This window comes from Sus scrofa, chromosome 14 (genome assembly GCF_054392235.1).
Source record: "Sus scrofa isolate SSC_HxYL_T2T_F1_AM1 chromosome 14, Sscrofa_HxYL_maternal_Yorkshire_Landrace_v2.0, whole genome shotgun sequence".
Taxonomy (NCBI): domain Eukaryota; kingdom Metazoa; phylum Chordata; class Mammalia; order Artiodactyla; family Suidae; genus Sus; species Sus scrofa.
Genome location: NC_139396.1, coordinates 106,003,924 through 106,019,828, shown reverse-complemented (window position 1 = coordinate 106,019,828; position 15,905 = coordinate 106,003,924). Strand labels below are relative to the sequence as shown.

Here is a 15,905-nt window from a genome sequence, read left to right as displayed (position 1 = left end):
TTCTTTTAATTTTATCTTTTCTCATTTTTTAAAACTTGCAGGGGGGAGTGGTATGTAAATACACTTAGTGAAGATATTTCCTCCAAGTTTACCAGTCTATTAAGGATTTCCCTGCTATCCCAAGTGTGAACTTTGGTGCCCAGTGACTGTGCCTGCCTATCACAGCATCCTGTAGCACTAGATTATGTGAACTTCTTGGTGTTCCAACTAACAGCAAGTTCTGTAAAGGAAGGGACCTTTGTTTCTTGTTTGCCATTGAGTCTCAGTGCCATGCCCTGATGCCCGATGCCTAGTAGGTGTAGCATAAGTGTATGTGTGTACTATTGTGTATATAAGATCAATTTTGCTTCCAGCCATTTCCTTGATATTAATAAAGCCACCAGAATAGCTATAATCATAAAAATTAAACAGAGTTGTAGAGATGCACTCCAAGGTAAACCAGAAACACACTCTAAGGCTTCTTTCTATAAAATAAAGGGGGCTTTGTTCTCCTATCACATTTGTTAGCTTTCACAAAAAATAGGCAGATATATTCTTAACTAAAGAGCACATTAATTGGATGTTGGCGTGTACTTAACACAGATTTGGGGGATGGTGGAGAGACCATGCTCTGCCTTCTTAGGGAGCTCTCAACTGACTGGGGCAAAGTTGAAATGACAATACAGAGGTTGTGCAATTCTATGAAATTTATATTAAGAAAAACAGTAAAGTGTATGTGTATACATATACATACACACCCACACACACTCGCATACAGTGCATGATCACCTGCTTTTCTATGAAATTTAATTTTGTCTAAATTAAAATTAGGGCAACCATATATTCTACTTAGCTCAGGGCATTCTTGGTTTGTGCTTATATCACAGAATAAATTACTAAAACCTCCCACTACATCTCAAACGTTTTGAGGTTTGGATGACAATCTATATGATCACTCAGATTATAATATGTTGGGGACTTAAAATATGTATATATTAGTTATATATAATTATAAACACAGGTAGTATTTAATCAATACTGAGATATCTTAAAAGACAATCGGAAAGTAAATATTACATTTTTAAGCAGTTTGGATTTTAGGATTTCTGGACCACCAGGCCTGTTAAGGAAAGATATTAGCAGAAAGCTAAGTTTACAGACCCTGGAGCCAACCTGCTTAGTCTGAGTCCTGGCCCTACTGCACTACAACCTGAGAGATGCCCTTCGCCTCAATCACTACTACCTCTTTCCAGGGCTGCTATGGGTGCCTCACACACTGGAACCATCACATAGACATTCCCTAGGTGTATTCTTTCAGCCAGATTTGCTGATACTTTTCCATCCAGGGAGAGCAATTTATCTAAGTACACAGAGACTGACATTTTGGTATATACACAGAAAATGTGACAAATTCCCTCCCTGCCCCAGGAGATTAGGAAGAATATCTGAGCCATCACTGTCCTTATCTGAGAAAGTTTACTGGCATGTTTGCCTGAGGAATCGGCCCGACAATCAGTAGACCACCTGGTATGAACATGGCTATACGAGCAAATTACTCAAATTATGTCTGGGTTGCAGCAAACATTCTCATGAACAATTATGTGATGAACTTGTAACTTCTTCGAGGGTTCTTTACCCTATTATTCAGTTCAACTCTGAAGGGACTCTACCACTAGACTTGGATTTATAGACACCTCAGCCTCCATCCTCTCCCATCAATGGAGTTCAGGGATGTATGCCAAAACTCCATTTTCATTCTGATTTGCTTCAACCACAGGGAGTCAGTCATTAGTGGCCACTCTCAAGAGCACTTACTGGAGAACCTTCTGATAAAAAGGACCCTCTCTGGGTGGAAGAGCTAATGGACCTCTAAAGTGACCCAGTGAAACAGTAACAGGGATGGTCCTATAATTTTACATAGTATATCCTAGGGATATTGTTACATTGTGCCCAATCAATTCTCTTAAAAAGTGGACGTTTTGATTTCAAAACCTCCTCAAGCAGAACTAGACACAGTGAAGACCAGAAACTCCTCATGGGGTTCCTCTCCCCTTTTAAATGCTCCCCCACTTCCACTCACCAACCTCAAGAGCATCTCACCCAGCTCACTGTACAGTCCATCACCCCGTTTATGAAGTATTGCCTTGAGCAGTGGTGGCTACTGGACCACTTGCCTCTTTTTCCAGCAGTTTCATTTTTCAAGTGATTCAAGCATCTTCAAATGAATTGCTTGATAGATTTCCAAAATGATCACTACAGGTCAAATTCAGCTCAAATACTATCCTGTCCAAAGTTTTGAAAATCCATTTTTGCAGCAAGACAAGTGCAACATTTAATGAGTTTCAATTCATAAGAGACATCTTTTTAACTGGAATCTGGGTTCATAACACATCTGGCCCATTCAAATGTCTAGTAATCTTTTCAGTTACAATGGCTAGCGAAATATGTTATGGATGGCAACTTTTCCCAAGTTCTTAATTTCTAGAAATGGCATAAAAATAAATATATTACAGAACACCCTGCTTTTACTCAGGATATTTTGATTCAAGGAGTTTCTAGTGACATGATTTCCTTTCCTACCCAGCTTCATTTCTGTAGGATGTAACTTTCTATTACTCAACCCAACTTAATTTATATTTTTGTCTTTTTAGGGCTGCACCAGCAGCATATAGAAGTTCCCTGGCTAGAGGTCAAATCTGAGCTGTAGCTGCCAGCCTATACCACAACCCCAGCAATGCAGGATCTGAGCCATGTCTGAGACCTATACCACAGCTCACAAAAATGCTGGATCACCAACCCACTGAGTGAGGTCAGGGATTGAACACACATCCTCATGGATATTAGTTGGATTCGTTACCACTGAACTACAATAGGAACTCCCCCAACTTTTTTTTTAATGTTTCAAAATCCATGAATTTAGCTTGGAAAAGAATTATTATAAAGAGCAAAAGTGAATTATTATTAAGAGGAGCATTTACATTGCAGTAGACTTGGTAGTGTTTAATCCAGAATGGTTTAATTGAAAGTTCTCTTATCTGTCTAATAATAGTGAGTTATAATCACCTTGATTTAGCATAGACAGGAACACTATCTTTCTTAATTCAAAAATGAGAAGCAGGGGTCAGATGTCTTAACCAAATGTTATACAAATGAAATACATGTGCCATGTAGTGATCTTGGAAAACTCATAAGGTTCAAAGAAGACAATAGCTGTAAATCCCATTAGCCTTTTTATTTAGCTCGTTTTTAGAACTGGATTGGTATTCCATGTTCAACTTCACAATTTTATGTCCTGGTTTTCATGCATAATATGATATAATGAACATTTTTACGTCCTTCAACATTTTGAAAATTCTACTCATGTTGAATTCATCCAAGGTATAGATATATTCTAATGTACATAGACATCTAAATTTAGGTTTGTTTTATTTGCTGGTTTTGCTATTGCAAATCCTGTGGTGAACATCCTTAAAAAATTATATGTGTGCATATATATATATATATATATGTATATATATATGTATATATATACACATACATACATATCCTTTTTTTTTCCTGTAGGTTAAATTCTTAGAAAACGTTTAAAGATGTTGAGACACAGTGAAATATTCCTACAGAAAGATGTTTAACCAAGTACACTCCCTCAAGCAGTGAACAAGATGATGCTTTTTACTGCACTCTCCCCAAACTATTTGCTTTTAAAAATCATTAAACAGGAGTTCCCATCTTGGCGCAGCAGAAAGTAATCTGACTAGGAACCATGAGGTTGTAGGTTCGATCCCTGGCCTCACTGGGTGGGTTAAGGATCCGGTGTTGCCATGAGCTGTGCTGTACATCGCAGACACTGCTCGGATCTGGCATTGCTGTGGCTCTGGCGAAGGTTGGCAGCAACAGCTTTGATTAGACCCCTAGCCTGAGAACCTCCACATGCTTAGGGTGCGGTCCTAAAAAGACAAAAGGCAAAAAAAAAAAAAAAAAAAAAAAGAATCATTAGACATATGAAAAGTAAATAAAAATTTAATTTGCATCTCTTTGTTAGGCTGAGTGTTTTCCATGCTTACTGGTCATTTGGAGTCCTTTTCAAGGGAAGAGGATGTCCTTCTCTTTTGTCTGTTTCCCTATTGAGACAACTTTCACTTTACTGTGAGACTTCTTTAGAATATCAATTCTTTCCCATGTTTATTGTATAGTTTACTGAGACTCTGTCTTTTAATTTTGTTTCTGATTTACAACATTCAGATCAAAAAATGTTTCATCAAGGCTGTTAACTTTTCCTTTCATTGCTTTTTGCTCAAAAGGTTCTTTCAATTGCTAATATAAACAAATACATAACTTTGTTTACTATTTTCCTTAATATTTTACTTATCTGTTACAATAACTCAAATTCATTCAGGAAAACTTTTGGTATTTCAGAACTAAGTAAAAATCTAACTTTGATTTGTTTTACTTGATCGGCAACCAAGTTTATTGAAAAATGATTTGTCCTGATGTATGAATCTCTCCTTATTCTACAAGATAAAGTACTAGGTTCTGTTTTTATTAATCAGTCAGCTAATGATAAATGACTTACATTTTAAATTTAGCAGTACAAAGTTTGCCTATTTATTATTATTTAAAAATCTCTCTAGCAAGTTATTTTTAGGATCTTAGTATTCCTCTTAAATTTTCCTTAGTTTGACTATAATTTCTCATTATTCCCACCATAGTTTTGTTTTGTTTTTTGGAAAGATTTGAAATTTCACTCAAGAGTAAGACAATAACGAGGAGGAAACCATGAAACCTCTATCCCAAGATTTGCAATTTTACCATTTTGGGGCATACACTTCCAGGACCTCTACTAGGGATAATCTAGGTAGTTTTTTGTACAATTCTTCCTTAGCAAGGAAGCAAATATGTTAGAGCATGATCAAATTTGTACAGCATAGGAAAAAAAAATCTTGATTTAGCTCATAATTGAATTGCAATTTATTTTTAAAACACTAAAAAACCAATTTCTTTCAGATTTGAATGTTTATAATCTGTGAAGACATTTAAAAGCAAACTACTTAATGAGCTAGACTCATGTACACCTCTTAATATTGCTGCTCTGATCCACTAGATTGTGTTTTATTTAACTTGCAACATAATCCAGTTAGTAATGCATCATAAAGATAGCCCTGGTAGCATGCCAGTCACATGAAATTACTTTCTCTTGTTTTCCTTTATTTCCTACGGATGAAGTCTTTCACTTACTCCAAGTGCAGTGCCATTTAATTCCTAAGTTCATTTCTGTATATATTCATTCAATAGTATCTTGGCGATGGGAGATGCTCAATAAACATGTATCGAATGGAGGAGAATAAATGAAACATACTACTTAAATAGAGTGCTGTACAAAATGGCATATTATTAATAACTACATTGGAATTCTTAGAAGTGGCTGATGCAGGAACAAATGTAAGCCTTTTATTCATAGCAAAGCCTGGGAGATGAATAGCTGACACGTGCGATGTGTGATTTATTCAAATGCACTATTAGGAGATTTATAGGCATCTATTAACCTATATGAGTTCCAGTTCTGTCTTAGGCTAGTCTTTTGTCATGATTAGCTATGTTGGGACTCTATGTTAAATAACAGGTTGTCGGCATTGAAATATGCAAGAATATAGGAAGACAGAATCCAAAGTTATTACACATGTATGTCCAGCCAAACCATAACTATATCTCTGCCTGTGTATGTTTAAAAAAATTACACAAGCCCATATATGCAAAAGTAAAGGAACTGATTTCTGGACCCAAGACCCACTGTCATAGACTGGTTTTTGTCTACCAAGTAAGACCGATGTTGAAGTTCTAACCTCCAGTACCTCAGAATGTGGACACATTTGGAGAAAGAGTCTTTACAGATGTAATTAAGTTAAAATAGGGCCCTGAGAGTGGACCTTAATCCAATACGACTGTTATCCTTTTCAGAAAAGGAAATTTGGAAAAAGACTTGTACAGAGGAAAGAAGATGAAAAGACACAGGGAGAAGACAGCCTTCTGCAAGCCAAGGAGAGCAGCCTGGAAGGAATCTTTCCCTCATGGCCCTCAGAAGCAAACAACATTGCTGACATCCTGGATCTCAGATTTCTAGACTCCAGAACTGTAATAAAACATATTTCTGTTGTTTAAACCACCCAATCTGTAGTACTCTGTTACAGCATCTCTAGCAAACTAATATCCCCGTGAACTTAATAGAAAATATAATGATATGGCAACCAAAAACATACATACATATATATACATATATACAAAATGAGGCTGTGTATTAAAAAAAGGATAGGTATTCTTTGGTTTTTTTCAACATTCTCAGTTTTTGTAAAGGATAAATTGGACCTGTCTACGTATAATGCTAGGGCCCGATCTGAAGCTTCCCTGGGGTAAACACCACTGTAAGAGTCACTGCTTTAGGTGAGACTCCCGATTCACCCCTCATCAATCAATTCTCAATTTAAAGGTATTTGATTGCATTGCCTACTTTCACACCATACCACTGGGTTGGCAAAGGTACTTCAACATATAGTTGAATATAAGAGCATGGAGAGACTTCATGTTTTGAAATGGTAGCTCGGATTTATGGTTCACGGCAGGGTGGGGGAAGGGAGTGGGATGGATGGGGAGGTTGGGGTTTGGGGATGAAAACGGCTACATTTGGAATGGATGAGACCCTACTGTATAGCACAGGGAATTGTATGTGATTGGGTCACTTTGCTGTATTTTCTGTACACCAGAAATTGAAGAAACATTATAAATCCACTATAGTTTTTAAAAAAGGAAAAAGAAAAAAAATGGTAGCTCATTCTTGGCCTTTCCCTTGAGGTCTTCAAGTCAACTGTGTACTTTGCACCTGTGTTTGCACTTTCTAATAAACAGAGCAAGAGAAGAGGAACATGCGGAGGAACCATTCCCAGGTCCCTTTATCCCCAACTCAGGTTTGTAGAGGATAGAAATGGGATGTCAATTTTGTAAAAGAGATTGATATAATGGCACTGCCCAAGTCACAAGAAAGCCGTCTAGCCAAGGTGAAGAAAGGCCATGGGATACACGGTGGCTCTTACAGAGATTGGTCACTATCATTGATCAGCTCTTCCAAACCTGTCTTATTTCCCACTATCGCAACTTAGGCTCCCAGTGAAGTGAAGCAGGCTTGTGGAGCCAGGCAGGATGTGCTGACATGTTCTACGTTCCTAACTGTAAGACACACCTCTCTGTGCCATCTTAATAAAACAACATGGAATAAAGTTTTATAATAGCAATAGAGAGAAAAGAAAGTCATAATTTTCCATGCTTCACGATTCAGAATAATTAATTTAATAACTGTGTCATATGAGGAGAGTAAATAAAGAGAAGGAAAGGGGTGTGGATATAGATGATCACTGAAGCATATGCAATTGCAAGCAAAAACAAATTACCAGGGTAGTGCTAGAAATAAAAGCTCAACGAGAAATATTTTTTGGATGCTAATTTGATTCTGCCATGGAGCCTTAAAGCTGCAGTGTCTACAAGTGCATTATTTACCTCCACTTGTTTTTATTTTTAGCAGTTACATAATCTTCTGTTTCTTAAAACCAATTCGACACCTTCTTGATCTTCACTGGGAATTTTCCCTGAGTAGTTCTCTATGTAGACTATAACAGGACTATGATTTCATTTACAACATCTTGCTGGAAAGTATTTCATCATCAAAAGCTTTTTTTTTTTTTTTTTTTTTTTTTTTTTTTTTTTTTTTTTAGGTATTGAAACTAATAAAGGAGGACAGATCAAAATAAGATCCAATTTTCTCTGGACCCATTTACAGTCCCTGAAGTTTGCTTCACAATAAACATTGAGATTCTAGATCTTAGATGAGCAGTTAACTGTGTCATGCCACAACCTATATGTCTCCAGGAAGATATTTTTTTCTGAGTACGAGCATATGTGCCCAAATCCCACACCAAAAATACAGGCTTCTAAAGTGAGTAAATAATTATGTCCATTAAACTAGCACATAGAAAATTAAATCTTCCTTTACTTGACCAAGGAAAACTCAAGTCTTGTCTACTGTAATTCAGTTGTAGCTTCCTCTAATACTAAGGATACCAGCCTTGTTCCTTTCCACATTAAGACCGTAGGTTCTGCCATTCAGACGCCTGGGCTGTATGCATCCCTTTGTATATTCCTGGAACTCAACAACCCCCTTCACTTCCAGGCCTATCTGAGGGCCTGCCTGTGGTGCCTATCGCTGCAGTGACTTACCGACAGTGTTTATGGGATCCGGTCAAGGTTTCAATCACAAAGCACTCGCCATCGTTGAGACAGTAGGCAAGGTCCTTGTCTCGGCAGGGTTTGAAGTGCTCGGATCGCTCGGTGGAGTATGTTGTCGTAGCTGTCAGGAGAAACACAGAGAAATGTTGTCAGCCATGCCTTCTGACACCATTGGCTCCTCTCATTGGACTGGATCTGTGCACTGAGTCTTTCTCATAGGCATGGACCTTAGGGCTCTAGGCAGACAGGATGGGCCCACCCAACACTGCACTGAAAAAAATGCAACATTTTATAGACTGAATGTTTGTGTTTCCACAGAATTCATATTTTGAAACCTAACCCACAATGTAACAGAATTAATTGGAGGTGGGGGCTTTGGGAGGTGACCAAGTTATTAATAGGATTAACGCCCTTATCAAAGAAATCCCTGAGAGCTCCCTTGCCTATTCCAGTCATGTGAAGACACAGCAAGAAAACAGCCTTCTATGAACTAGGAATTCCTTGCCAGACACTGAATCCACAGGCACCTGGATCTTAGACTTCCCAGCCTCCAGAACTGTGAGAAATAAAATTTCTGTATTGATAAGCCACCTACCTAGTCCACGGTTTTCTGTTACAGTAGCTCAGACTAGATAAAGACAACCACTGAATTAAACTGTCTTTTTTCTCCAAGTAAATTTTAACAACTGGAATCACTCTAGACAAGTCCCATCAGAGGACACATTAACACTAAAAGTGAATGATTCTATAGTCAAATACTTCAAATTCACTTTCATCTATTTCAAATATGATTTGAACAAATATGTTGTCCAAAGTAGCAAAACAACATCCCACTTCCTTTATGGTTGTCAAATGCCATTAAACATCAGATCAACATACATATATTGTGACTCCTCTATGGAAACCAATGTCAGCTTCTGCCTGTGTGTATGGGTTTTGTTTTGTTTTGCTTTTCTAAAATTTACAGCTGTAATTCGCTAATAGCTAAGCCAATTATTCTTTCGCTTTCTTCTTTTATTATGTAATTAAAATGCAAATGTTCCAAATTCTAAACAGAACCTCAAATGTGAAGAATGTTTCTGGTAAATATTTAATGGGACTAAATTACTGTCTTTTTTAGCATAATCTTAAAACATGTATTTTTTTAAATCATCATCATTTACATTTTTAAAATTAAGCTATATGTCTAGATCAGCTTCCTAAATATGAAACTAATGATAAGTATATGCTTTCTATTGGACAAAGAATCTTATGACATGGAGACATTTTGGTTTCAGAGTTTTAAGTAACCAAAGTATTTGCACCAATTTCATTGCAACGGTCAAGAAAAAATATATTTAAAAAGTCAGAGATGAATATATGACTCAGGATTTAAGCTTTTTTAAATTTCCTTTCTGTAGACAGAGATTAATAATAAGGTTCAACAGCATGGGCTATTCTATCAGCTTACTAACTGGAGGTCATCCTGTGCCTCTTCCTGCTCACTATCCAAATGGAGGGGAGATTGGTTATTCAGAAAGGAACTTCACTCATGTTCTCCCCATACCTAGACTAAAGCCTCAATAGGCCCCTTTCCCAGAGGAATTACTCCAACTTCTTAAGTAGAACAAAGAAGGACGTAGGTCATGTGGAATTTTGCCTGTCAAACCTCATCTTCTTATATCCTAATACATACAACTTCATTTCCAATTTCCCCAATAGCAGGAACTGTCACACTGATTCTTCTTCTAGGACCATCTTTTTCTTTGCTCAGAAACATCTAGAAAGCCTTCTGAGTTCATGTCATCTTCCCCTTGTGTCCCCCAGCACCTTCTATCGCTTCTATCACCCATTTCAGTGTTGCAAATAACTGTTTGTTTACATGTTTATCTGTTTCTTTAGTCTGCAAGTTCCTGGAGGTCAGAGGTTGAGCTTTTATCAGAATTGAAGCTCAGTGAAAATCTTTTCAATAAATCTGATAACTCTAACATCACTGAAGTTCAAATGCCAATGATGAAAGACAGTCATTAAAGATACCATTAGTCATACAGAAATTAATGCATATCTTAAAGAATTTCACTTAACTCAACTTTTTAAATATTTAATAAGAATTCATAAAATTTCACATAACTTCAAATTAAAATTTTCATTTTAGTATACCTATTTTGATGTTGGTAAATGTTGCCCCCTAAAAACCATTGACTTCCTGGGAGGTCTTTTGTGGCACAGTGGATTAGTGAGTTAAGGATTCAGCATTGTCATTAGAGCAGCTTGGGTCACTGCTGTGGTGCGGGTTCAATCCCTGGCCCAGAAACTTCCACATGCTGTGGGCACAGAAAAAAAAAAAAAAAAAAAAAAAAAAGCTTTCTGATTCACAAAGACCAATAGTAATTGGGTCTTCAATTACTATTCATATACATTGAGCATTGAAAAATCCACTTCTCATCTTCTCTTTCTTGGTGGTACAATGGGAACTCACTTTTTCCACTTCAAAATATCTGCCTGTTAATACTTTGACATGAAATAAAGGCTCTGCAAAATAGATACATTTTTCTTGTTTGTTTTCCAGGAGATCTCTACAGAGAAGATTTGTTATTCAAGACAGTATGTGATAAAGAGTTACACAGAATCAATTTCTCTTTCTATGAGAAATATTTAAAATTCAAGAGTTCCAAGCCAAAAATCCAATATGAACCACCACACAGTTGACCGCTACTCTGACTGCTGAAGTACATTAATTCATGATCAGTTAGTTAAGTTTTCCTTTAATTTCTTATTATCCATTTATTGATATTCACTGATCATTCCTCTAAGAACAGCTTTTCATTAACATAAGCTACAGCATTAAAAAGTGAAATCCTTATTTTATAATCAGCGGTTTTAACAAGCTACACACTCCAGGAGCAGTACAATGGCAAAGCAATTACAATCAATTAGTTTCCATCTGACAACTAGTGTCTCTGGTGGTTACTGCCCTATTCTACAGACTGCTTTCCCATCACTTTACCATCCATCAGCACAATGCACAGGATCAGAACCAAGTAAAATGCTTTTGCAAAAGTTCAAGGTGGGAGAATAGAGATGTCAGGTCTAACATGTCCTCACGTTTTCTATTTCCATACCTTAGAGAATCCCAAAATTAATTTACAAATCACATACTTAACTCTCACAACTTGACTAGATTAAAAAAAAATCATTATTAAATATTTTAAATAATACACAACAATAGAATGCTGAGTTTGATCCTTCTATAGGTAAATAAATGCAATTATCAATACATTGGAAATCTTAAGAATTTATCGATGCATTTCACTGTAGGGTATCCATACAGCACCACTCATTTTAAATCACAGAGATGTTGGGAAAGGTAAATAAAATTCACCAGGAGGTGAAATTTACAGGTGTAAGGCATTATGCCAAATATGTGAATAGCAAAGTAGAAAACTAAAAGACCACCTACATCCTTTTTTAAAAGAGTAAATCATAAGTATACTACATCTAAGTCACTGTTAGGGTTTCTATTACGATGAAACACAGCCCCTTAAAGAGATGGTAATAACTTTTGGGTTTTTGTTTGCTTTTTAACGAGACGCAGATTCCATTTTCCATTTATCTTTATTTGTCTTTTTGCATTTTCTAGGGCCGCTCCCACAGCACATGGAGGTTCCCAGGCTAGGGGTCAAATCGGAGCTGTAGACGCCAGCCTATGCCAGAGCCACAGCAACGCGGGATCCGAGCCGCATCTGCAACCTACACCACAGCTCACAGAAACGCTGTATAGTTAACCCACTGAGCAAGGACAGGGATCGAACCTGCAACCTCATGGTTCCTAGTCAGATTCGTTAACCACCGCGCCATGACGGGAACTCCCAGTAATAACTTTTGGATGACACCCTCCAATATTTATAGATCTGTTTATAAATGCATATATGCATATATATATATGCTTTATTTTTTAACATATAACATACATTACAAACATAAAACAGAACAAATGTATAAATGAGACAAAAATAAAATATAAAGTGGAATTCCTTATTTTCTTTCTATTCCCTAGGGTAACATTGTGTACTGTAATATATCTAGCTGAGTGCTATATGGTATATTTGTGAGAATGAAAAATCATGTAAGATCTAACTGCAAAAAAGTTATGGCCCTAAGTAACCATGGTATCTTAACAATCAGACATACAACTCTCATCTATAAGCTTATCCAACATATGAAACCTGTTTGTTTTAAAGCTGCGTCACTTTTAAGACAGTCCAATACACAAAGGTGGCTACAGTATGTGGTATTATTGTCATGTATTTACAATTCAAAGAGGACATGCCGTTTCTAGGAAAGAAATCTAATAAACGAAATTGTTACAAAATACTTTTATTAATCAAAAAAAAAAAAAAATACATGGACAGAGGTCCAGGTAGGTTAACCAGAAGGGGCGAGATATTCCCATGAATCCAGATTTCTCTTCCAAGGCTCTCCCTTACTCCAAAGTACTTCCTTATGAGGCATCACTCTTCCACTACATCATCTCATGAATCTCCCATGTCAATGGATGGTAAGTTTGTGGCGGCAGAGCCAGTCTTCACATCTCTAATCCAGTCTTGGGGATGGTCTGACATGGGGATGGTCTGACATGGGGATGGTCTGACATGGGGAATGGTCTGACATGGGGAATGGTCTGACATGGGGAATGGTCTGACATGGGGAATGGTCTGATATGGGGAATGGTCTGACATGGGGGTGTACAAAATAGATGCTTATAGAAGAATAATTTTTTTTATACGTGAGTGTTTTTCTAAATATTCTCTATTGCAAAGTATGCACACTTTATCATAAAATAAAAATCCTATATGAACAAATGCTTAGAAGTTAGGACGCAAGAAGCATTCTAAAAGCAATTTAGGTAAAGTGCATAGAATTTTATGAGAAAAGCAGAAAATCAACTCCACAGAATGGAAAAAAAAAAAGAGAGAGAAAAAAATAATTAGGGGAAGTATTCGCAAAGAGATGGCATGAAAGATAAAGGAATGATAGACTTAAGATGAACATAGTTGGTTAAGGATGAGCCTTCCAAGCAAAGTTCAAGGTCTCAAGTGAAGGAAGTGTAGTTGCTGGCTTGAGGAACAGTGCCCATACTTGCGACCACGGAGGCTATGCAATTATCCAGACCATTCAGCTGGCACTTGCTATGTGTAGTTTAATGTGTTTTCTTATATTTTTATGGGTTTTGGTCTCCATCCCCAGGGAGGTCAGGGAGAGTGCTTTGCTTTTAAGTTCTGTATTCTTTCCACATCATGTAGCATACATAGTAAGCAATCAGTACAATAATTAAACACACAGTGGGAAGTGATGGTGGTTAATTCATTAAAGGCAAAATGGTAAGAAAATGTACGGCTGGAAGAGAGAAATCCCTGCAGATTTTGCAGTGAAAGCTAATTTATTAATGAATTAAAACAATGACTGGTTTTCCCCCTTAAGTACTGACTTGAACTTGAATATTACTCACTGAGGTTTTTTCCGCTGCCAGCACAACACTGCACACTGTGGGAACGCAGATTTTGTTGCAGGAACAAGAGTGCTAAACGGGCTATTACAGATAATAATTACAGTAGATAATCAAAGAAGGGGAGAACTTAATTCAGGCTATAGTTATCTCCAAAGTCTTCCTAAAGGTTGGCCTTGGAGCTACATCCTGAATGGGCATGATTTAATTGGCAGAGGAAAATGAATTCTAGACAGGAAGAGCAGAAATACATAAGCATAGAAAGTAATAAGGCACAGATGAGACCCTAAATGCATCTTCACAAGCCTGGCTTGTAAATGTCAAATTCATGAAGCATTTTTTTTTCCTTCCCCCATCCCCCCAGAGTTCAAGACATGACAATTCTCTAAGAAAAGAATATGGTGATGCAATCTACAAGCTTCTAGGATTAGCAAAAAAACTTTTACAGGGCAGAAGTCATTTGAATGTGGTTGTGGACTCCAGCAGGGTCTTCCAAGGGAGCTGTGTAAATGAAATCTGTTGCCATACATTAAAATTCCCTGGGGAATCTGCCATTTGTTGGGCACCCAGGAAGGCATACTGGCATAAGACTGTTATAAAATATTTAATGGTCAAGGAAAATTGCAAGAAGAATGCAGTGGTGTTTGAAAGGGAAACAAACCATTTCTCAGCTGGCAAGAAGCAAAGATAGCTTTCTTCCAGCTGCCAGAGATCAGACAATTGTTCACTTTGCTGGCGTGGGAGAAATGGGGAGTGTTAGGCAAGGAATTTAAAAGTTCAGTTGAGTCATGGGGCTGCTGTGAGAACTGACAGTGCCTGGGGCATCCCAGAGCCATCAATTCTAGCAGCAAATGTAGAAATGGCCCTTATTAAAATTGGGTGACATACTGGGGCCACTTTCCAGTTTGAAATCTTGCTTTCAAAAACTTCACTAGCTTAAATAAACCTGCATGGGACAAAGCTAGTTCAATGGAAATGCATTTACTAGGGAACTGCAGAGTTTACCCTAAAGCTGAATACATTTCCTCCTACCTGCACACATACACATACCGCTACAAACTGCTTTCAACAATAATACTTACAATCCCAGCTACTGTCACTGGAACATCATCTCTGCTTCCCACATCACTCTACTGAAATGGTCCAGTATACTTCACTAGCAACCTCTAAATCCAATGGATGTTTACATTTTTTTCCCCCCTCAACTTGTTTGAACTCTCAGAAACACTTAACACTTTAAGCTACTCCCATCTTCATGAAAAAACTTGCACTGGCTTCCACTACCACATAATGTTGATTTTCCCTTTTCTTCTTAGTTTTTGTCACCTGTCTCATCTAATTTCTTTCTTTTTTTTTTGGCTGCACTCATAGCGTATGTAAGTTCTCAGCTCAGGGAGGACAGAATCTAAGCCACAGCTGTGGCAATGCCGGATCGTTAACCTATAGCACCATGGTGAGAACTCCTCTAATTTCTATTTAAAAGCCAGATTACTTAAGGACCAGTCTTTAAATAACTGCTACCATATATGCAGCACTGTGCTAAGCATTTTCCTTTGGCTATATCTTGGCCTTATCAAAACACTATGGATTTATGCTTCTATTTACTATTCTTATTTTACAAATGGAGAAATTGAGTCTTAGAGGTCTATGTCACTGGCCCAAGGTCGCATGGCTCTGAGCTGGTAGCATCTGGACTACACCCACTGCAGCCTGGCTTGTCCCACCAGACTGCTTCCCACAGACTACTTTTTTTATTTTTATTTATTTTCCCCCCACTTCTACTTGTTCCCTCAGTGAGTGTTATTCCAGGTGTGGTCCTCAGACCAGCAGCATCGACATTAGCTGGGAGTACCTGAGCGATGATAATTCACCAGCCCCATCCCAGGGCTACTGCATCAGAAACTCTGGAAGCAGCTGCAGGCTGCTGCTTTAACAAGCTGTCCAGGTAAACTCAGACACAGACATGATAAACTCTGAGAACCAGCTGCCTTGGGTGATCGTGATCCATTCTGATACTATCTACTTATCAATAACTCTCAGAGTTATACCTCCAGCCTACAGGTTTTTCTAAGCTCACTCTGCCTACCACTCCCTTCCTGATGGATATCCCCATAGCACCTGCAGATTAACCTGCAGAAGATGAAACTCTTGCTTTTCCTCCACAAACTTAGCC

General features: G+C 37.7%; 1 protein-coding gene across 8 annotated transcripts in view; it reads right to left on the bottom strand.

The window, feature by feature from the left end:
• Positions 1 to 15,905, bottom strand: part of NRG3 (neuregulin 3) — a 1,098,475-nt gene that overhangs the window by 618,566 nt on the left and 464,004 nt on the right. For all 8 annotated transcript variants that reach the window (XM_001927008.6, XM_084997437.1, XM_084997434.1 and 5 more), the window contains exon 2: positions 8,239 to 8,368. In XM_001927008.6, coding sequence (XP_001927043.4) covers positions 8,239 to 8,368 — 130 coding nt within the window. The remainder of the gene's footprint in view (positions 1 to 8,238; positions 8,369 to 15,905) is intronic.